This window comes from Euprymna scolopes, chromosome 25, assembly GCF_053919585.1.
Source record: "Euprymna scolopes isolate OS-2025 chromosome 25, ASM5391958v1, whole genome shotgun sequence".
In the NCBI taxonomy this organism is placed as follows: domain Eukaryota; kingdom Metazoa; phylum Mollusca; class Cephalopoda; order Sepiida; family Sepiolidae; genus Euprymna; species Euprymna scolopes.
Genome location: NC_136506.1, coordinates 23,224,167 through 23,249,866, shown reverse-complemented (window position 1 = coordinate 23,249,866; position 25,700 = coordinate 23,224,167). Strand labels below are relative to the sequence as shown.

The following is a 25,700-nucleotide window of genomic DNA, read 5'->3' as shown; positions in this document are numbered from 1 at the left end:
TCAGAAACATAATTAAAATGAATATTTTAAACAAAACAAAAAATAGTTTTAAACTGACGCTGAATACCATTGTATCATTAGCTGCAAATAAAGGAAAGAAGGAAATAAAAATCCAGGTCGGATTTTTATTTTGGTTTTTAACATACGTTTTAAAAGTCTCACACCATCGTCCATCTGACCTGGTGTACACTTTTCCTCTCCGACCTCACGTCAACAGTAGCCAGCCTTACACGTCCATTTTCTTCGAAGTCGACTTTGTTTCTCCGATCACGTGGTGCCTTTTTCTCCTCTTTTTCCTTTTTCTTCTCGCGCACACTTCCTAATTTGTCTATGCGCTTTTTTCGGCTACAATCGCTCCGCAAGCCAGTTATTCTTCGCTGCTGCTGAAATTTTAGCACGTGCTCAAATGCACTATGTTACACCATGTATACCTACTTTTAAAGATGAAAGTTACTTGGTTTTCAAAATATAGTTTGGCAATGTTTGATTTTGTTATATTTATGAAACGCGTATCCAGTAAAAATATCATTTAAACAAACATGAGATTCGAACTGGGTTATTACATCGTAAAATATATTTTAGTTAAAGAGGTTCCTACGACGGACATTCCAAAGGTAATGCCCGTTATATTCTTAGTCCCCTAGAATATATATATATATATATATATATATATATATATATATATATATATATATATATATAGTCCTCCACGTACAGTACTGTTTTGCTGTTTCACAGATCATCAGTGCGGCTAGACTGGCAACTACCTAAAGCCAGGATATATATATATATATAAATTCTTAAAAAATGATGTAAAAAAATAGAAAAAAAAACTGAGACGTGCATGCGGGTACTATGTATTTTCTAAACACTTCATTTCTGTAAGTAAAAAGAATGCTCGAGCTGAGGGCGACACCAACACCTAAAGACAATGGGTCAAGTGCGATAACCATTAGACCAGCCTGTCGCGCATTCAAAAATTATTTCAAACCTCGTGAAACAGATAAAAATCCGATTACACCCCCAAGTACCATTTCCCCCCCCCCCCCCCCAATTTTTACCTCTTAGTATACTTTTTTTCTGAACGAAAACCAATTAAAAAATTATCCACATGTTTGAATAATATATCAAATTTCAAAATCATAAATGCGTTGAGTATATGGGTTGAGAAGTATTTTCAAATGCACGCACATTCTCATTTATATATATATATATATATATATATATATATATATATATATATATATATATATATATATATATATTCACGCTTAAGAAAACTGGAGTATCGGTCGAAAATACGTGCTTTTGACAGAAACGTTTTCGTTTTTTTTTTTTTTCAAAAGACTTTTTGTATTCCTACACGTCAACAAATAGAAAATAAATACAGAAACGATATAAACATTTATATATTTTCTTATTGACTTTTTAGATAGATAGATAGATAGATAGATAGATAGATAGATTAGATTAGATTAGCAGGGTGACCCGACGTTGCCCGAGGTTGAATGATGCTCAACGAATGTTCCACACTTCCAATATTTTATTGTCATCGAAATCGGTGCAATCGTGTATTTTTCAATCTAATCTATTGATTGCCTGCTTTAGTTAGGGACTTAGTCAACAATACATTCTAGTCTATATTGCACTGCAGAGAACCTACTGTTGATTTTATAAAATTATTTTTATATATAATTTGAATTAAAGTTCAAAATGCAAAAGTTAAGTGTCATGGTTCAATTGTGCTTCAAACAGAAACATTCATTCCGAACCGTCCTGTCATATCAAAGATCCTACTGTTGATTTTATATCCCGGCTTTTCTGCTTGTGTGGTAACAAAACTTCTCATATACACACGTAATGTTAGGCTGTATAAGGTGTTAGCTTTGGTCAAAATCGCTTTCCCTTCTTTCATCGCATTATTTTCGATTATGGATACTTATCTAAGACATCCCGATATAAAACCTAAAAGAAATTAATTTGCATTTCGGATTGAGCTTAGGTAGTTTTAAACTTGCATTTTGTCATTTTGATATAAAAAAATTATTTATCTTTCAAATATAACCGTAAAGAAAAGCACAGAAAGAAGAAATCAATTTGTATTTTTTAAAATCAAGTAAGTACATTTTGACACGAATGCTTAACATTTGGACAGTAAATAAAACCATATTCTGAAACAGAAATATTTTTTATTATTAATAAAATCATAACAATCATTACATTAAAACCATATAACAAATTGTTAATTAATAAAATGTAATTTTGCAAAACCAATAGGTAAATTAGTTGGCATTGCTATTGATGTTTGATATATGTGAACAGTATATAATATAATGTACTTCTATTAAATAAATGTGAATTAACTTGAAATATTGCGTAATAAAGCCGTTAGATTTTTGGTCCTCGGCACTAAAATCTAGAGTCTAAACAATTTTTTGAAATAGCTTTTTCTCTGTTGATTGCGCTATGATGCTAATCCTGTGCAGTTCTAGGAGGTCCACCCACCCAGGTTTTGCCTTCTCTCTTTGAGAAAGGTGATAAAGTGTATTGCTAATCGCCTGACACACCCATACGGGGCCGCCCATGTATCCTTGAGGACGCTGGCTTTTCAATCTCGCTTTCCGACCCTTGTGTCACATCTTCGCTCCAGGAGGGGGGGGAGTTAAATACCTACTTGAAATATGTTTTTTTTTAACCTTAGCGTTAAAAGGGATAAATGGGGCGGACTTTCAGGTTTATTCATTTGAATGTTCTCACTCAGCTATCCTTTTTAAATGGAACCTATTATTCTAAAAAAGATGCTCGAACTATATTGCACGTACCAGCGGCGAAGCATAGCATAATTATCAATCGGTGACCTAACTTCAGAGCTATTGCTAGTGCGTGTTTGCTTATGTACACAACATAAAACCATTTCTAAAACAAAGTGCAAAAGAACTTTATATAAGTTACAAGAGAATTTGACAAATATGATTTCTTATCGCTACTATCATATTAAAGAAACTTTGTCTTTATGTGTGTCTGCGCGCGTGTGTGTGTGTGTGTATGTGTGTGTGTGTGAACTTGTTCCCTATAAACTCCGCAACGGCTGGGTCTATTTACATGAAAATTCACACCAAGGTATTTTATGTGCTTGGCAGTGTTCTTAGATAGATGTTGTATCGAAATGTCTTCGATAAGTATCAATAATCGATAATGGATATAATCCGATAAAAGAAGGAACAAGCCATTTTGATCAAAGTTAACACTTTATACAACCTAACATCGCAAGTGCATTTGAGAAGTTCTATTACCACACAAGCAGAAAGGCCCGACTTATAAAATCAACAGTAGGTTCTTTGATATGACACGGGCGCGTTCGAAATAAATGTTTCTGCTTAAAGCATAATTGTGCCATGATACTTCACTTTTTTCATTTTAAAATAAAATTCAAGCCATTATCAATGCTGAAGCGGAAAGTCTAGGCATATATAATTGGCAGTAAGCTCTTTGACATGACAGTGGCGCGTTTGAAATGAATGTTTTTGTTTAGAGCAAATTAAATCATAATACTCGACCTTTACATTTTAAAGTCTAATTCAAGCCGTTATACATCAAAATAATTTTATAAAATCAACAGTAAGTTCTCTACAGTGCAATGTAGACTATAATGTCTTGTGAACTAAGTCACTGCGGAGAGTCATGTGAAGCTTCCTCCTGCTGCACTGTGATTGGGTCTCCAACTAAAGACAATCAATCGATTTGATTAAAAAGTGGACGATTTTGCCGTATAACAGGATCAGCGGCTTACTGGTGTGTGACCGACCCACGTGTTACACTAAATGTCTACGAAACGGTCCCATGATGATGTGACGATGGGTCAGTCGTTAGGGCCTGAGTAAAAAGAGGAAAAGCATACCTGAGATGTTGGATGTGGCTGTGTGGCTCCTTCATTCTGTCAAGATGAGATCTTCACTCTGGTGGCATTCTGGTTGGAACCTTCTTTGTCTTCAGACCCGCTTCGTTTTTTAATGCAGACATTTAAGGCAGACACAAAAACACACAACACAGTTTTACATATATAAATAAGAAATATAGTTAACTATTTATTTTTTTACAAGAAAATATTAAAATATTTTTACAAAAGCAATTTATGAAAGATAATTAAATTTCACAATTAAAACTAGCTAACCTTAACTAGTGCTGAGAAGCAGGGATGCCCCCCTCTCGTTTACAGAAAGGGAAAATAACACGTTCTCACTCCATGCTGTCCAGACGAAAAAGAGATCGAGAAAAGAAAGAGAATTGTGGGATTGCATTCTGGTTGCTTATGCATTCTTCCGCCTATGGCCAAATCACCTCCTGGCCATGCAGGGGGGGGGGTTATAATCACCACAACCGGGACACTAAGATATTGTGCCACATTCGATTTCGTCGATTTCGATTATATTTGTTGATCGTCATTCAATCCCGAGCAACGTCAAATCTCCTTGCTAGTTAAAAATATGGCTATAATTTTATTATGTAGTAAGGTTACTCCTTTGATAATAGAGTCAATATTTGTTGCCCTTCCACGAAGGGATGATGTGACACGAACGGTGGAAATTGAGAATTAAAGAGTCAATGCCTTAAAAAAAAATAGCACTATGGTCTGTAGAAACTGCCTTGGTAGCCCTGACAGCATTCCTCGGTCAGGACGCCTCTGGTGATTAGCAATTAGCTCATTCGTGTTTAAGGCATGAAAACGCAAAGCCTGGTCGGGTGAGCATTCTGAAACTGGACAGGACTAAAGTCATGCCTCAATTAACAAGGAGAAAAACATCTCAAGCAATAGTCTACACTCTTTGACTTTGGTGGCAAGGGAACATCTTTGGCTGGACTCTGTCTTAATAAAAGAGTCAGTTGCGTTTGGGCAAAAAAGGTGCAAATCGGCAGTAAGGGCACGGTCTAAGAGAACTCAGGAACAAGGAGAGAAGGACAGAATTTTAAACTACTGACAATATTCCAAGTCAAAAATATCTCCGTTACGTTTTGGTCGATATATCAAATACAATTAGGTTTCAAGGATCCCAGAAAATAAGCAGAACGAAAGAGATAACTTTGGATTTATATCAGTTACAACAGGTTTAGCAGTGTACACAATAAAATAATGAATAATAAACGAACAATTTAAAACGCTTAAAGCGTACACAACCCACAAAAAAAGGAATCTTCAGTTTTGACAAAAAAGGATCAACGAGTCGTTTGTTTATTAAAACATTGTGTAAAAAGCACAAACAAAATAAATATTTAGCGCGTACCACTTTTTACAGTACATCTGCCCGTTTATAAGTAAAGGTCGGCATTATAACGGAACACTAAACAACTCAGGTTTACTATCCGTTTGTTTACAGTGCTTTCAAGTAAATTAGGTATTTTTCTGTGGTCCATGAAACATAATCCATATATATTTTATAGAAACACATACAATTGTTTTTTTTTCTTTTCTACGACGCCATAGAAATCATTTTATTTTTACGTGTGCGTCATTATATTTTTATGTTACACTTAGAAATATATGTAGATATATATAGATATTCATGAAAGGAGGAAGATTACCAAACGCATGACAGATTCAAGTGCAAACAAATTTTAAAAGTACGATTGATTTTTTTTGTGCAAATAATCAGATCGTAAAATTTATCGTATATATGTGTAGAATGGAGAAGGATTAATTAGTTTATCGTTCAAACACTACCGTGTTTGAATATATGGTTAAGTAGCAGTTTTAGTCATTTACAACTGCTTTAAAGCTTCACCGCTCACTCATTTCTCGACCAAATTTGAAACAATTACTACAGTTTATAGATCACCTTCTCAGCCATATTGTGAATAAAAAATGTTCCTTTTTCGTTCAGTAAAACAAAAGTTATGATGAATTTTCTGGTGTTCAAAATCGTGAACATATTTAAGGAGGTGAACGATGTTTTTATGACTGGTTTTCATAGCAAGCACGTTGCTTCAGCGACTACTGTTGCTACTAATCCACTGCTGTCGCGAAAAGATAAGTAATAAGTGAAACAGAGACAATGAAAGCATGAAAGGGAGATAATTGGGGTATTTTATTGAAAGCAGACGAGTGTCGTACACTGTTATTACATATGTGTTTATGGGGCAAAAAATAAGACTGAAATTAAACAAAGAGCAAGTTAATTTATTGGAAGCCTGGAAAAATCATAGATTACAATAGAAAAATGCGAGCATGAAAAGTAATATGGTTAAGCTTAAACATGGAAAAGTAAAGGACTAGTTGTTAAAACTGTGAAAGAAAAGGAAGATATTCTAGTAAACAATATAATAAATTTACAACTTTAAATATTGCAGCATTAAGGATTTAAAAATCAATTTATAACTTTATATAATCAATTTTTAATCAACCATATTACTTTCCATGCTCGGATTTTTTATTGTAATACCAAACAAAATGCGTGTAATTGTTTAATAGTATATGTAATTCTTAAAGATATCACGTTAGAACTAACAGACACAAGTACTTATTTTCAAAAGGTCTGTCTTTTCTTGGTAAGATCTTGCGTACAATTGTTTCGGCCCTCAGTGTTGGCATATAAATACATAGCAGTTTAGTTATAATTTGCAACATTTGGGATTCATCAGTGTGTAGAAAAAACAAATTTTCACAGGTTTCACAGCCCAAAAATAGGACGTTTCTTTGTTAACACAGCGGGTATTTATTTATTTATCAAGAATATATATGTGTGTGTGTGTGTGTGTGTCTGTGTGTGTGTCTGTGTCTGTATGAAGTATAAAACAGGCTTTATCTTAACTTTTAGATTGAGCACACTTGTCTTAGAATGCAAGAATCCCTCTAATTGCTACTTACGCCTGACAGTATCCGCTATAAGGCCACCATTCGCCCATGTATGGAGTATTGTTGTCACATCTGGGCTGGTGCATCTGCTGCTTGTCTCTCGCTCCTGGACAGGGTTCAAAAGAGAGTCGCCAACCTGATAAGTCCTGAACTGTCATCTAGGCTTCAGCCTCTGTCCCATCGACGAGATGTTGCATCCCTCTGCCTGTTCTACAAATACTTTAATGATGAATGCTCTGACGAACTGCAAACACTTGTACCTTCTCGAAGTAATTACCCCCGACAAACCCGACAAGCTACTAAGTCTCATCCCTCTACAGTAGAGATCCCTAGGTGCAAGAAAGCCTTTTACTCCAGTAGTTTCTTCCCTAGAACTGCAGGTATTTGGAACTCCCTTCCGGGATTCTGCTTTCCCAACTGTACTGATATGCAGAAATTCAAGTGTAATGTGAACAAACATCTTTCTACTCATCTCCCTTCCCCTGATAGTAGCCCCCTGCTTCAAAGTGGCACTGTGCCTTGTTTGGGGTGCAAATTGAATTTTAAAAAAAATAATTCTGTAGTGGTTAGTGGCTGGCATTTCTTTTCAATCTGTTTCGCCTGTTTCATTTTTTTATTCACTTTTTATTCAGATATAATTACTATCCCAAGTAGTATAAATCTAATATATAAAAGTCCATATGTCCGTCTGTTTGTCTCCATATTTTCAAACTCTATCTCCTCCGAAACTAAAAGTCACAGAACGGCACTAGTGGCCTCAAATGATTGATGTTTTTACGGGTCGTTCTTTTATTGGTCTTTAGCTTGTTAAACTGTTTTTAAAAAAAAATGGGTCAAAATTATAAAAATTGTTAAACAGTTATTACATTCAGCTTAGTACAGTGGTTATGTCACCATCTTTGAATGCAACAGTTTTGGTTTCGGCTCTAGCTGATGGCATCCAAATACTGTCTTTTTACTTTTGAAATCACGACTCTACAATATATATATGAAATCTGAACAACTTAAAATATCATATTTAAGCGTATTTAACACCCCTGCCCGCTAGTTACATATAAATACAGCCTATATATAAGATTGTTGATTTATCTATTTTTTCATAAGCGACTCTGTGGTATTTTTCTTCTTTCTTTTCACTCTTCGAGTTTTTTATATGGAAAAGTTATCTGCCCTTTGTTTATATTCTTGTTGCCCAACATTCTGGGGGCGTATTATTTGTAATTAATTCATTATTTAAATACAGTAAAACTCCTTTAATTTGAACTTCCTCTAAAGTTTGAACTTCCTCTCATTTGGACTTCCTCTCATTTTGACTTCTAAACCTGAACTTTCTCTAAACTTGAACTGTCTCGTCATTGAAATTGTATTAGCATATTTGATGTGGAGTTGCAGTAAAACTGTTTACATGATTAGTCAGATAATTGCGCAGAAATGTTTATATTAGTCCTATGTAATGTAGATTAGCTATTGATAATTAATTTACACTAACTGTAAATTCTTTTTTTCAGATTGCTATATTTAAAATAGTGTAAAACAACCCAGCACAGTGGCTTGCAACTCTAAAAGAAAACAAATGATACTGACTATACTCGAAAAACGTCAAATTATAGAAAAATTAGATGCTGGAGTTTAAAATAGCGTTATATTGAGAGATTATAAGATTGGAAGAAGTACACTGTTTTACATCAAAAAGAAAAAGGAGGAAATATTGAAGGCTGCTCCTTTCTCTCCAAATGAAAGACGAATATTGCATGAGTGGTTTTAGCAAAACGGAATGAAGGTGTAGCAATATTTGGGCCCATGTTAATTGCTAAAGCAAAATCTCTTAAGGAAGATTTGAATATCGCAGGAGATATGAAATTCAATGAAGGCTGACTTAGGAGCTTTAAGAGTAGACATGGTATAAGACAATTAACAATGTCAGGCGAACAACAGTCTGCTGATACACACGCAGCATCAAATTATTGTGACAAATTCAAGACGATAATTGCCGATTATGGTTTAACACCAGAGGATGTTTACAACGCTGATGAAAGTGGCGTAAATTGGAAGTGCTTACCTACAAAAATATTAGCCGGATCCGAGGAGCAGAAAATAAAAGGATTCAAATTAAATAAAGAAAGACTAACAGTAATGGTATGCGCTAATGCTTCTGGAACTCATAATCATAAGCTTCTTGTCATCAGCAAATCAAAGTGCCCCCGAGCATTGAAAGGAGTTTCGTCTTTGCCAGTATCCTATTATTCTTCACGAAATGGATGGATGAAATTCTTGAAACCAGACGGTTACCGACTAACCACACTTTTCTTAAATCACTTAATGCAAATGATGTTGAAATGTGAGTGCAACAGCTCCCAATCTCTTGACCCTAATGTAAATAACCAAGAACACTATGATGAAGTAATATCATGGGATGATGCAGAAATGTCTATGGAGACGGTTATAAAATTTCTAGAAAAAAGTCCTTAGTCCTTACTTTAATGACAACTATGTTTTGCAAACAATGTCACTCCGAAAAGATATAATCATAAAGAAGCTACAGAACCAAGAAATTGTAGATTTTCGTGATCGCTTACAGAATACAATGGTAGCGCCCGAGAGCTCAATCGATGAAAATAGAAACTGCAATGAGACGCATTCAATGAATAACTAAATGAAAAACTGTAGTTTACATAAAAGTATGATTTCTGTAGGTGATAACTTAGGTAATAAATACCTAACAAGTAAGAGTAGATTTAATTTATTTTCAATGTTTTTATTCCTGGTAATAATATTTAACAATTCTTACTTGCAATATATCGTAAACTCAACTTAATATATATTGAAGTATCATATAGCAATGAATTTCATTTACTATTTTTTAATTCTTAGAAAATTAAATTTTACTGCAGCACATTTTTTTATCACGAAACTTGAACAGCATCCTCTAATTTGAACGAAGCGGATGTTCAAATTATAGGAGTTATACTGTATTTATTTAAATACTTTCTACATGCATAAGATGCAGTTATCTATAGACATGCATGTCTGTATGTCAGTATAGCTAAACTTGATACGTAGTTTGATGTTTTACCACAAGACCACATGATCTCAACAATTCTATGCCCGGTTTTTTATCGCATTTTTAATGTAAGATTTTTATAAGCGATTTTGTGGTATTTTTCTCCTTTCTTTTCACTCCCGAGCGGTGGCGAGTTCGAGTCTCAACAAGTTTAGCTATACTAACGAGAAGTGATACTCCATCAACGACCACAAAATGTAGTTTGGATGGGATTGTTGATCAAAGTTTTGCAATGATTTGATCTATATGGTAAGAATTAGTTTACTGTTACTTTTATAAGTGACAGTGAGTTTTGCTACACTTTGCGACGGTTAGAAACAGTTGGAAACGATCTTCGGCGCGACACTTGGCACAGTTATGAGGTGAGGAAAGTTAGAAGCTAGAAGATCATCCGAGAGAGTTGGTTGGTTGTTTTTATTTTACGGCATATAAACCCTTTTCAGGTTATTTAATGCCGAATCTAGTGATTGTGAAGAACAATTTTTTAATAGAGTATATTTTTAAGTCGGTTACTGTTTAACCCATTGTAGGGACCCTAACAGGTACTACCAGTCCGGGTTAGCAATGGCAATTAAAGTGTGGCTCCATACCCCCCAAAGCCCGCAAGCTGGGGCCTCACCATCGGATATAGTTTAAGGTCATATCCAGGACCACCCGAAAGAGAGATTAGAGAAATTGGAGTTAAAATCGTACCAAAATAGGTCGGCACGAGAAAATCGCCGGGGATTGATGCGACTAGACAGCTACCAACGGACAACGTTTAGGGTTTCTTCTTCTATTCTACACGACAGTGTTGTACACGCAGCCGCAGCTTAGCTGTACTCGTCTCATGTTCTGTGCCATAATGCGATCACAAAGGTGAACAGGTTGCACATTGTTTAAAAGAAAGTGACCGACTCCGGAAGCGAATTTATTTTTTAGCAGGCAAAAATGATGTACTTTGTGAGCATAATTGCAAACACATCATCTGAGCTTCAATCTAAGGTCTCCCCTTTTACAAGAAACACTCGTCTACCCACAACCACTATCATCAATTCCTCCCCACTCTCTATTTGTGCCTAAATCTAAACGCAGATTCCATGAACAAATATTCTTTATTAGAACTGCTCGCCCGTGAAACCCTGTTCCGCTGGCCTGCTTTCCAGATGACTAGAATATGGTTGTCTTCAAGACTAATGTAAACAAATTCTTGTTGTGTCGTCTTCTTGAATAATCAAATTATAACAATTTCCACCCCTGACGATTGCAACACTGTTGTCTCGATGGCCACCGTACACTCATTAACCCTTATCCTCGAGTGGCCTTCGGGCCTTAATAAGTGGTGACTCCTTTATAAATGTTCTTATTGAATATTGTATTTTTATCATGAAAACTAAGGTGTTTCAATTAAACCGAAAGAATAAAGAAAAGAGAAAGAAGTATGAGGTTGGTGCAAAAATAATGTGTTTATATATATACTAGCATTTCAGTCCGGCGTTGCCCGGGTGTTTCGATGCGTGTGTTGAGCAAAAAGAAAAAAGTGGCAGTAGAAAGGCAGGCTCGAACCCGTACCGCGAAGAACGAAAAGAACGGGGGAAAAAAACATGACGTCTTTGTCGTTACGACCACCGCAAAACCGGAAGTACCGTAGGTTTTAATTAAGGCTACACAATAGAAAGGAGAGAATGACTTTCAAAAATATCGGCGAAAAAAGAGACCCCCCCCTCTGTAGAAAAGTGGCCGGTTGTAAGGCGAAGATATTAATGTTTTTAGCCAATTTTTTTATATTTGTCGTCTGAAAGGTCGAACTTCAAAACGATACTGATCTTCTTAAAATCGGTCGCCACTGTCCAAAGTTTTAGGCACACATGCAAACATACATACATACATACATGCATTTATATATTGGTAACTAAAAATTTTCGAACTAAACCGATTAAAAAGCTTGCCCTATCTTTGAATGCTATTTATGTAAAATTTCAAATGTTTAAACAAGAAACTGTCTGAGTAATTTGGTAGAAACCGCAGAGGTCAATTTTTTTTAACTTTGACCCTTATTATGACCCCTTAACATTTATTGTTTTGGGCTAAAATCAAGTAATTAAATTAGATCCATGTCCAAGAAACCTATATCTAAAATTTCAAGTGTTTAGACCCAAAACTGTCGGAGGAATTTGGTATAGTTCTCAAAGGTCAACTCGTTGAACTTTGACCCCTTAATAGCCAAATTTCTTGCCGAAAACGAATTACACATATTTTTCCAAATCTCGGTATCAAATCTCGAGTCTGTAGACTTAAAATTAAGAGAGTTATTGCGTAGGAAAATGTACACACACAGACACACACACAGACACACACACAGACACATGCAGACACGTTCATTTTATAGATAGATAGATAGATAGATAGATAGATAGATAGATAGATAGATAGATAGATAGATAGATTAAACAAAATATATACGTATATATGGAAACAATTTTGTGTTTACTATAAACTTTTTACGCAAATATTATGCAAGTATAAATCAAGTAGAATATCTGCATTAATATAATTACACGTAATAGTTAACTAAAGATTGTCATCCCATAAGAAAACCGAAAAAACTAATAGGGAATTAATTAAAATGAATGTTTAAAAGAGTATGCAAATTAGCTAGATCTTTTGCTAGTGAATGCAATCCCGCAACCCATATATAAGAAATAAGATGTATTTTATTTTTAAATAAATAGAAAAGACAGTTTTTTATATGAATATCAATACACACAAAAGAAAAATGAATTTATAGGAGTATAGAAGATGGATAATTGAACGTCAAAAGACGGCATTATTTTTGCACCAATCTAATAGATTATATTATTTCGTTCGTCTCGCACACCAATTTCCAATCTGACACATTCTAGATAATATAATGTTTGGTTTGTTTTATCAAACTTCCTTTTTTTTTCTGTATAAGATATTTTTATCAATTTGTCTTTTTTTCTGCATAAGCTGATTTATGTAAAAAAAATGTCTTATGTTTATTCGCTAAGCTACTTTCTTTATAAACTTTTTGTGTAGGACTAGCTAACGTATTTATTTCGGCATTTACCATGGGGCGGATGGGCTGGCTTCATCCAGGGAATTTACCGTGTTCCGAACGAAAGATGCCCAAAACTGCTTCTTTGATACAGAGAATATTCCAGAATACATGAAGAAGTCAGTTTACGTCGTCCTAATTAAGAAACCAGGTGCAACAAACTGTGACCATATAATCAGGCTAATTCATGTGCTCATAAATTGATCAGGTGCGACGTTCACGACAGTACGATATAAAGGGTGTTACGATAAAATTGTCGCCCTAAAAAAGACGTCATGATTCCATTTCCTTTTGATGAAAACCGGATTTTTTTGTTGCAGACCATCTACTAGTTGGCCAATTGTGTACAAAACACAAGATGGATATGTGCCTTCAATCATGCCCGAAAGTGACACAATGTTCAACGAGCGAGATCGGAGATGCGCCGCTGTACAATTCTTGCGCTCTACCGATCCAAATTATGACAACAGGAACATTGCCAGCACCCACAAAATAGAAAACCAGCCGGTTCAACGCTTGACGGCACAGCTCAACACATCGAACGATCCTTTCCAGACACGGTTATAGCATTTGGTGTGGTTTCAAGTGAGGGCCACATCACGTCACCTCACCTCACATCTTCTAAGTTAGCTGGATGCTGAAGAGTGTAGTGATCCCCTGGTGGTCGCTGGCAGACTCTGGGTGTAGCAGCAGGATTCGGCGCCGGCCCACACGTCCAAAGAGACTCAGGGTTGGCTTCTGAAGGAGTGCTATGACTTTGCACCATTCTCTCACTGACCTCCCTCCCTCCTCAGCCTGAACTCGCTGGACACTTTCGTTTGGTTATACGTCGAGAACATCACCAAAATTACCTCCCACAACACCAAAGTCAGCCTGATTGTGTCCATCTGCCAAGTATTCGCCGCGCTCCTACGGCGTGTGTGGAAAAGGTATACTACCAGTTCCGAACTCACGTCGAGGGGGTGATTGAAGGTAAAGGCGGCTGCATTTAATATATGTAAGCTCTACTACATAATCAAGTGATCTGAATTAATTTTTTGAAAAAAGGTTTTAAAATAAAGCTGTGCTGTTGTTTTCTTTAGGGTGATAATTTTAACGTTCCATTCTATACACGAGTTAGCCAATCACGGTTCCAGTGAATAAATCCTATACAGCTGAGGGCCCAGAATCAGTTCGGTATCATGCCAGAGAGAAATGACTTTTTGAATGAAATTATCTCGGAGACGATAAAGAATATGACCTAACCATAGAAGATGTCTCGGGAGGAGAACGCTGAAGAGAGGATATGTTGAAGTAAGAATGAACAGCGGCATTTTAGACGAGCTAATGTATCAACTGACACAAAAATTGAAACGTTTTATTTGTTTTGTTATGGTTTTATGTCATGCTGGGTCTACTCTACATCATATTAAAAGTTGGACAAGATTTGAGTGTTGGGAAAGTTTTAAATTTCGAAGTTGAAAATTTATTGGTTTATCATGAAAGCTGACCGAGTTAATGTTTTAAAACGTAATGGAAAATGACCTGTAAGTTGAAAATGTTCAATTTCGAAATTTGAAACATTCCCAGACTTGGATCTGTCCAACTTGTAGTATGATGTACAATAGACCTAACCTGTGACGTTTTCGAAGTTTTGAGATGAGGATTGGTTATTCGTATTATTTGGATTTATCGGACTACTGTTCTCATCTTGAATGTGATTTTTACAACGTTTCGGTCGATGTAACCTCCAACCTTCTTCAGGCGAATCTTGTCGAATTCGGGCACGCTTCTGTCGAACTCGGGTATTTGGACGGAATATTTTGCAAATACGATACGAATACATAAAGGAATTGTATCACGACGAAATACAAAACATAGATGAAGGCTTTGTGATACTCGTGAAATCTGTAATACTTTCAGAAATGTGAAAAGCTAAAAGGCACCAGGATGCGAAAACATTCCATTGTACCTGATATGTGCTCGAATTGGGTGTCGAAACAGATATAAGAATGCATGAAAAGGTCAATTTACATTGTCCTTCCTAACAAACAAAGCACATCAAACTGTGATCTACATCGTATAATAAACCAAATGCATGTGCTCATAAACAGAATGAGGACCAAAATACAGACAGAAGTATCTGTGTGACAATATAGTAGATCCACGCCAAGTACTAGGAACTAGGATAACAAAACGAGAGTAAATAGATTTAGGAAAATAGACAAAAGAAAGTTGGCATTGGATTGTCGGTTCAGATGCGGCAAATGACGGGACCGAACAATGAATAGCGATATATTTAGTTTTATGACATTAGGAAGTGATTATGAGTAAGCTACAAAAGTTGGACTTAACCACAGTGTCCAGGTGGAAATGTTTTACGACAGTACGGTACATTAACGACAGTCCAGTTGGCGACGGTCCGGTAGATGACAGTCAGAGTTGAGTTTGACGCTTACGACAGTCCACGACTAGAGACAGTTGGAGTTGGGATGCAGAAGAAAACAGATTTAGGGAGATTGAGATAAACTGACGGCAGCTCTCTGATACAGTCTCCACAGAACGTACATATGGACTAGCGTGTAGATTGTTACTGAGGACACAGACACCTATTGTTCAATTGACATATATATGAAGCATTAGCATCTGCGTTTTTCTTTTGTTTTGTTTTAATCTATTTTTATACTTGTCAACACGTGTGTTTCACGCCGCCAGCTGCCAGCTGCCAGCCGCCAGACAATACAACTAGAATGATGAAAATTGGGAAACAAAGTCACGGCACACAACGTCTGAGTCTGCGGCTTGTTGGTAGGGTCATGTGGTTTCACATTTGAAGCACAGTTTGGTTTTATGGCGAAAAGGGTACAAGAAATGCAATATTTTACTTTAAAATCCCTCATAGAAAGATATATGAAGATATATAAAAACCCCTCTGAGAAAGATCTATAGAGATACAGAAACTCCTGTCTACTCTTCATAGACTAATCAAAAGCTCTTTACAAGGTACGATACATAAATTTGTTCGACATTTTAACCAGAATTAAAATCGACGGAAAGGATCTTAGAGTCCTCAGAAACCTCTGTTGGAAGCAGGAAGCAACCATCTGTGTGGACACTGACTGCATCGACTAGAGACTAATCCGCAGAGGAGTGAGGCAGGAGTGAGTTTTCTTGCCTGACTTATTCAACATTTACAGCAAAATGATTTTACGCAATATTGAAACTCAAGAAGGTGTAAGAGTAGGTGGTTACAACATCAACAATCTAAGATACGACACTGTCCTCGGGGTTTGCGACGAGGACAAACTACAATGAATAGTGACAACAAGGCGGAAAAAGCGATAAAAAAGGGCCACAGCGCAATTCTTAGAAGACAGAATGCATGGTTATCTCTAAAAAGGTTTTATTACCAAAGTGTAACATCAAATAGAAGAAAAAGACTATTCGACAGGTGGATACATTGAAATACCTGGGTTGTACTTTTATACCTTGTGGTAAGAGTATCGCGCAAATCAAAAATTAATCACGATGGCAAAAGCATTATTTAACAACATGAAGTGTATCATCGGACAGAAACATAAAGCTGAGCACAATAATCAGAATCTTGAAGACATCTATTATATAAATCTCACCTGTCTGTTTAAATGTATGTATGTATGTATGCCTAAAATTTTAGATAGAGGCGACGAATTTTCACGAGATCGGTATTGTTTTAAAGTTCGATCGCTCGGACGACAAATATCGAAAAATGGGCTAAGAATATTAATTTCTTAGCCCTCAAAACTCAGCTATTTGTTACAAGAATGGGTCGCTTTTTACACTGATATTTTCGAATGTCATCCTCACTTTTCGATTGACTAGCCTTAATTTAAACGTTCGCCACTTTCGCGATGGACGCAACGGCAAAGACGTCACGTTTTTTTCACATCCTTTTCTTCTTCGTGGTACAAGTTCAAGCCTGCCTACTACTACTTTTTTTCCTTTTTTGCTCAACACACACTTCCACTTACCCGGGATACTATATATATATATATATATATATATATATATATATATATATATATATATATATATATATGTATATATATATATGTATATATATATATATATATATATATATATACTAGCAAAAGTACCCGTCGTTGATTGGGTTCAAAAACAGCCTACAGAAAATGGACTCTGATTTATGAAAGTATGATAGGTTATGAAAAGGAAGGGTTGTAAAGAGATAGCTTCGAATTTGAGGGTATCAAAACCAAAGCAAAATATGATGAAAGTAAAAATAAAATAGATAAACCCCATAATTTATTTACCATACCTGTTCACACTTAAACGCTTATCACAATATTCTGTGGATCTATATTAAAAAACCTTGTTAAACTTTGTGGCATATTTCCATTCTATGGAGGTCAGGCGCGAACGAACACCCCATAATTTTATTATGCCATATTTCTTCAAACTGAAACATAATTACCAAAGTATACTTACGCAGATACATCTGAAAAGTCTTTATTAAAGTTTGTGCCTATTTCCATTCTATGTAGGCCAGGCGCGAACGCAGACCCCACAATTTTATTATACCATCCCTATTTAAGTTAAAACATACTTATCAAAGTATTATTATGTACATCTATATCAAAAACACTTGTAAACTTTTTTTTTTTTTAATTTTTAAATTTTTTATTTCCATACTTTGTGGACCAGGCGCGTACGCAGACCCCACAATTTTAATGAATCATCATATGCCAGTTCAAACATACCCATTCCTGTGTCTCGATATATCTTCTATCGTTATATGTAATCAGTTTTCTATAATAGACAGCCATATAGGAGCCTATTCGCGACCAGCCACAAACACAGACGTTCAGCTTTATATTATATATATATATATATATATATATATATATACGTATATATATATATATATATATATATATATATATATATATATATACATGACCAATTCTCCTCTATGACTGCAAAGGTTGGACATTAACAAATGGTTAGTGAAAGCCGTTTAGAAGCAGCAGATATATAGTTTATAAAGAGAATTTTTAGAGTCACAAATAGAAAGAAAGAATTGAAAAAAATATGCTCAATCAGAGTCCAACAGATCACTTCCAAATACCATCCACTCCAGTCAGCAGAAGTTTTTTTGACAAATGATGCGAGCAGACGAAATGGAAAAATACTTGATATTAGCAAAAATCGTCGGGAAGACAAGCAGAGGAAGACAGAGAACAAAGTTCACAGTCGGTCTCAACAAGATCACGAAATGCACAATCAGAAAGCCCGAATGCAGAAAATGACTGGAGCGGCATGATCATCGATATTAGTAAAAAAAAAAACACACACCTGATACATGGAGAAGTTGTGTTATTGTCAAATATCTATTTTTATTGCAGTATATATTATTGTTATTTTCATGTATGTATTATTATTGGAATATATAGTTTTGTTATTTTTACATATGTATCATTGCAATAGATATTGTTGTTATTGTGTATGTGTTCTTATTGCAATATATAGTATTTTGTATTGTCATGTATGTATTTTTATTGCAATATATTTATATATATATATAATATATATTTAAGGATCGCGCGTAATATATTTAATTTATAATATATAATATTATATAATATATATTTCAGGGTTGGTCGTAAGTATCTTATTATCGTCTGTATTTTGGTCCAAGGGATCGCTGGGATTGGTTCTGCCTTTAGTCAATCAATCACTGTGTTTTTAATCCTGCGTTTCATCATTGGATTCGGAAATTCGGGATCGTACATCACTTCCTTTGTGCTCGGTAAGTAAAACACTTCTACAAGCTATTAATAAAAATTCCAATTAGAATTATTTAATTAAGTGGAATTCATTATTGAGATGAGTAATTTGTATTATTTATTCATTTGCTTATTGCGGACTATTATCCTCAACTTTCTTAGTTGTTGTTTCGCGACGTTTTAGCCAACTATTTCTTTTGAGATTCGATTATCGCGACGGGATAGGAACTCCGAATCTCCTAACTGCATCCTCAGAAATTACTGCCTTCCATAGTTGTTGTCGTCTCACCACGTTTTGTCCAACCAAGCCTCTGGCACTTCGGGCCCGCGGCGCACTGGATAGAGACGTTGAATCTCTACGGTTCTAGGTGAGCATTGTCTGAAGTTGGCGGTTTCAATCCTACCCAAAGCCGGTCAGAGGCTTAATTGGCTAAAACGTGTTGAGACGACGACAACTATGAAAGGCAGTAATTGCTGAGAATGCAGTTAAGAGATTCGGCTTTCCTATCCCGAATGCCAAAGGAATAGTTGTCCGAAACGTCATGAAACAAAAACTAAAAGATGAAAACAATAGTCCGCAACAAATAAATGAATAAATAATACCAATTAAAATTGTTAAACTTTAATAATATAAATACGCTTTCTGTAAGACCATGATCAATTGATCAACAAGAGAAATTATCAGCTCATTGAAGAAAGAGGATAAGAATTAAAGCCATTAGCATTTTAGTGTTCATTCAAATCACATCTCGACCTTAACCTATATCTATGACCTTAAACTATATCCGATGGTAAGGCCCTAGCTTGCGGGCTCTGGGGAGTGTGGAACCACCCTTTAATTGCTATTGCTCCCAGGTCCACTCTGACCCGGAGTGGTAGTAGCTGTTAGGGTCCCAACTATGGGTTAAATAGAAACTGACTTGCAAAAAGAAATATATTCTATTAAAAAAATTTCAAAATCACCGGATTCGGCATTAAATAACCTGAAACGGGTTGGTATGCCGTAAAACAAAAACAACCAACCAACCAACCACATCTCGATATGTAAGTATGACGCTCCCAGTCAAGAAAGAAGTGAATGAAAGGAAGAAAGACTAAGCGGAAAGAATAAAGGAAAGTAAAAGAAGTAGCTTATATTAGCTCGTCCGTCTCGCACAGCAATTTCTAATCTGACACAATACTTCTGGAGCAATACACTGGTGAAAGAACAAGATGACAAAAGTTAGAATCGTGAAGAGAGATATTCCGGAAATTGAAGAATGGAAGAGAAACCGAAATTATTTATCTAAAAAAATAAAATAAAATAAATAAATAATGATAATATATAAAACCGAAATTAATTAAGAAACCATCAAGATCTGTTCAAGAAAAAAAAATGAACTGAAAAGGACCTTACTCGCTTAAATACATAGATTTTTGTTTAAGAAATGCAAGATGCGATATAAGTGAATGATGCAAAATCATATTATCTGAAATATAGTTTTGTTTAGTTTCAATTATGTGAGGGTTTTTTTTTCATCTTTAACAAAGAATATTGCCAGTAAAACACAGGGACTACTATGATAGGGACCAGATTTGTAGTGATTTACTCAGAAAGACACTTGTTCACTTTTAATTTAAATTTCTGCATGTTTGTAAATGGGAAGATATCAAGGTAAAAACACGTTCCACATATATGAACTTCTACAGTGTAAGGATAGGCTTCTTTTTGCTAGTCGGGTAAGTTAAGTGTATTTTCGTTGAGGGGGATACATGTGCAATAAGTTTGTTGGAGAGTACTCCGTAGATATACTTTTCTAGACAAGTACATTGCATCGATGCGACAGGGGCTGGAGGTTGACAGATAGTACAAGATCTATTAAGTTAAAACCATTGCTCTGCACCTTGCCCAATAAGGAGAAGCTTTGAAGTGATCTTCCAGTGCAGATGTGGCAACAGTACTCCATGCACGTTGTAAATGGTGGCTTTGTATAAGTATGTTTGGAGATTGCCATAAAATAAATTCTATGACTAATAATTAAATTCGTGTACAAATTTTTAATTAAGTTAAATTAAGCAAGAATTAAAGGTTGTTGCATTTTCACAAGAAAGTATGTTAAGACAGGCAAACGTGAAACAAGTTACGCAAAAGATAGCACATAGTGTTAGCGAATGGATAGAGAGAGAGGGGGGATGTGTGAGTTATAGTGTAGACACGTTGACCGGAAGTCAAGATCAGCTGATTTGATTGCGTGTGAGTCATGTGATCAGGTTAGCTGAATCGAGGAGATTTGGTTGCGGCTTGAACGAGAGCTGACGGCTTTGCCGTTGTCTCCTCCCCTTTGCTGGGGGTGGGGAACGAACGCTGACGTGGTAGAAATAAGACCTAGAAGAAAAAAAAACAACACAGGCCAAATTCACTTTCCAATCTTCAGTGAACAAACTGGAAGGTGAATAAAAAAAACTATAGAACCAATTTCTTGCCTTGGAGTGAAATAAATCTTCGTCCCCAAAAACAGGTATCAAGTCTCCCTCTCAGACGAGAATTTCCAGATGGACCAACGAAATAGCAGAAGGTATGTTCAAACACAGGATCACGCACACAACGTCATTAACTCTGATAAGATAATCAAACACTCAATCTTTTATAAATAGACACGTTTTAATATATCATCTCCATTCCAATTTCAACCAATATCCAACAAACACTCATTTTATGATACGACAACGTAACAATAGGAAGAATATTGTATTCACGCTGCACTTGTGGGATATCGCTTGTAAGCAATCAAGCAATACAAATCAATTAATAGAGTCTTATTTTTTTTACATATCTGTCCACGAAGAGATGGAACAATTGCTTCATCCGTGAATCAACGAGAAGCAAATCACAAGGGATGCGATTGCCGGAACCATAATCTGTAAAAAAAACACAAACCTAACATTAGAACATTGATGGAGGATATTATATCAACAGGTGCATATAAAAATGCATGTACGGTTAATCGCGGCTGGTTCATAACTTTCATAAAGAGAAATGGTTGTTCATGGCGTCGTCAGGTATGGCGAAGCAGCGAGATCTATCACGAAATATGCTAAGATTCAGCTGGTCGTGCGTGGATTCAGCTCGTCGCAGCCGAGCAATACATTGGACAACAGGTATTGAACTAGTGATGAGACTGGCCTTCTTTTCTGAAAGAACCTAAAACACTGCAGATGAGAAAGACATGCAAGCCCATAAGCTTATGAAAGATATGCTTACTCTAGAATTGTGTGGAGGCTTAAAAATTTAAACCTTGTCCGTTTGTTATCCCTAAAATTCACGAGCGTTGAAGCAATATACAATGATAAAGGGTTAATTGCAGGTTATGGAAAGGGCTTGGACCGCCAGGAAATTCGTTCTTTTTGTTCTTTCCATCCTCGTTTCTAACTGTGTGTGCCCGTTGATTTGCAATATTGGATCGTCCAGTTGGGGTTGAGTTGTTAACCTTAGACGAATAAAATTCATGCATGGAGAAACAGGAAAACTCGTTAGCGTTTTAAAGGTTTTATTGGAGAGAGATGCATTGAAAAGGGAGAGAAACCGAAAACATCTTACAAAATATAAGCTACAGTGATTTTCTTCTTACTTAATTTGTTTACTTAATCAAAAATTTGTACACGAACGGACTGTCTCAGAGAGATTCAGTTTAAATCCTTACATTGTGTGGATATCTCTTTCTTTTAATCTTTGTGTCGAACACGTCACGCAATTTCCATCTAAACATTCGACACCTGCTTCTAGCGTTGTTTTGTCTAGAGAGCTGACCTCTGAACCCCTATCGCCTTATTTGCTAGGTGCACTGAGTCTATTTCTGTTAGTCGCGGGTTGTCTTGATGTTTTTTTTTACATGGAAGTCGTCACTTATCAAAGCCCGGAGTAATCAATAGGACAATATCGTAGTAATCGTTAGTAATGGATATCTGATAAAGTGTCTTACTTAAGGAGGCGGTTTATCAGGAACTTGTTTATGTTAGACTTGAAGACATCCAAGTTGTAGTCAGGTGGGAAACAGGCAAACGGAAGAGAGTTCCACAGGTGTGCACTTCTAAGAAAGAAGGTTTTTTCATGGAATCTACGTTTTGATTTAGGCGCAGTTAAAGAGTGGGGATATCCACTTAACGAAAAACTCTCGAAATCCACACTAGTTAACATACTCTTTACCTACCGATGTACGATCTCCATAAATAACAAAACGATTAATTACTTTATTTTTGGCGCGAATGTAATTATATCTTTCATTTTTGTTTTTTTTTTTCGTTTTTTTTTTGTTTTTTTAAGCTGCTGAAATAGTTGGAACCAAAAAACGAGCGTGTACTTGTATTGTCGTTCAAATTTTCTTCACTATCGGCTTCTGTCTCCTCACAGCGGCAGGTTATTTTGTGACAGAATGGCGGACTCTAATCATCATAATATCCGTGCCTTCGATTTTTTTAAGTATCAGCCTCATTTGGTAAGTTAAAAGAAACATTTTATTGCCTAAAAATAGGGATGGGACGATTCCAATATTTTCCCGATTCCGATACAATTATCGATTTCGTACTAAATTCCCGATTCCGGTACAATTACCAGTTCCGATTCCGATTATTTATAAATCTCTAAATATTTAACTATACAGTTGTTATTTTCCCCGATTACCTTAAAAACACATGTTAATGCGTAGATATTTTATCAAACGCAAACTACACCTGTAGAGGATGATCTATCGATTTTAGCTGTACTGGTAGTTCAAAATCAATAAATATTTATTATTTTATTTTCAGTACCAGAAGTAGATTTTGTTTTCAACAATGTCAAATAAAAACAAAGATAAGTGAAAGAATCGTTTTGGACATCGAAAAATAGGCATAATTTTTTCCAATGCCGATACCGATTCCGATATCCACAAAAGTTCCGATTTTTTGGATTCCCGATTCCGATTAATCGTCCCAAAACTACCAGAAACCTAAACAGAGTTTTGTAAATGAATAAATGAAGAAAAAAACCGCAATTTTCAACAAAACATTTTTATATAAGAAATCAGCATATAAGATTTATTTTTCAGTCATTTATACAGACACATATTTAGTGACGGAAGTTGTGTTAGTAGTCACAAATCAAAATGTTCATAGAGTGAACATACTATTTGAGTGTTTGGCAGCGTGGCATTATGTATGTGTGTTCGTTTTTTGTTCTTGCTAGTGTGCATATAGATGTGCGTGAGTTGATGAAGCTGGTATTTGAGTTATTGGATCATTTTCTTGGTGTGATTAAAGAGCGGATTTACTGGTGTCTTTTAGGTGCAGCGAGATTGATAATCATGCTATTTGGAATATGTAAAATATATGTAAATAGATCATTTATACTTAAGTTTACTTAACTCCCTCCCCCGATTTAATATTAAATAAAACTTATTCTATAATTCCTGGATTATATACAGAAACCTGACCAGGATTTTCCGGGATAGAATATACCTAAAAAAAAATACCTATTTCTATGTGAAATGAACATCGTTTCTGAAACGATCGTACAATCTAGTGGATTTTGCTTGTTTTCCTTTTGAAACTGATTTTTAATTCAAAATTATTAATCGTTTTACTCAATATTAAAATAGCTCTAGGTTATCTATACCTACTGAGATTATTATCCATCTACAATACAATGAACACTGTTTTCTTTTAATAGTATTAATACATTTATTAGTACACTAAAATAAACTCTGCTCTTTAGACTCCATGTCTAATTCCACTTTGCTGTACGGTCGTGTATCCGCTTCGCGGTCACCCTCGCAGTAAGCGGATATTGTAAGAGCAACTATTTCTTAAAACGCTTAAAAATTAACTATTTTTTAACTACACCCTGAAGTAAGTGAAATCAAACTATGAACTTTAAAGCAAATAGATCATATGAAAATTGACACTTATATTATTACACATGAACATTGAAACAATTACAAAGAATCACAATGATTAACATTTGATTAATTGGTTGAAGAGATGGCGGTGGTTGAAGTTGACAGGCGCCATGGTGGCGGTCTCCGGGATAGTGATGAACCCCAACTTGGTATGTAACATCTCTAGGTGGGGGTGAAGAACCGCATTAAATATGAATTTAACAGTTGACCTTGACCTTGAAAAATGCTGTACAGCATGCTTAGGTTGGAGACCATCATCATGTAAGGTTTGGTTACAGACATACACACGAACGCTACTACTTTATATATATATATACTAGCATGGGTGCCCGGTGTTGCCCGGGTGTTTTGAGGTGTATGCTTAGCAAAAGAAAAAAAACAAAAAAACGGTCAATTTTTGTAACTTTGACCCATATTATGACCCCTTAAAATTTATTGTTTAGGGCTGAAATCAAGTTATTAAGGTAGATCCATGACCAAGGAACCTATATCTAACATTTCAAGTGTTTTGACCAAAAATTGTATGAGGAGTTTGGTAGAGTTCTCAATGGTCAAATTGTTGAACTTTGACCCCTTAATCGACAAATTTCTGCCAGAAAATCAATCACATCGATTTTCCCAAATCTCAGTACCCTGTATATCAAATTTCGCGTCTGTAGGCTTAAAATTGACAGAGTTATTGCGTAGGGAAATGTACACAGACACACACACACACACACGGACACTTTCACTTATATATATATATATATATATATATATATATATATATATATATATATATATATATATATATATATGCACTCAAAATTTATTACAAATGGGCCATCGCTTATCAAGGTCTGAGACGTCACTCGAATATAGACGGTGAACAACACCGTGTCAAAATTGAAAACGATGAAGAGAGGAATGAGCACACCTCTGTCTCACAGAAGAGATGTTGCGAGTTTGTCTCTGCTTTATCGTTATTTTCATGGAAAGTGTTCAACTGAGCTTCAATCTATGGTCCCCCTCGCCAAACTTTCACAAGAAACACTAGACTAGCTGAAAACATTATCAA

At 35.5% G+C, this 25,700-nt stretch overlaps 1 protein-coding gene across 1 annotated transcript in view; it reads left to right on the top strand.

Annotated features, from left to right (window-relative positions):
- Positions 1-25,700, top strand: part of LOC145247288 (organic cation/carnitine transporter 2-like) — a 109,780-nt gene that overhangs the window by 32,935 nt on the left and 51,145 nt on the right. The window contains exons 5-6 of the mRNA XM_080108909.1: positions 18,600-18,754; positions 23,032-23,203. Coding sequence (XP_079965035.1) covers positions 18,600-18,754; positions 23,032-23,203 — 327 coding nt within the window. The remainder of the gene's footprint in view (positions 1-18,599; positions 18,755-23,031; positions 23,204-25,700) is intronic.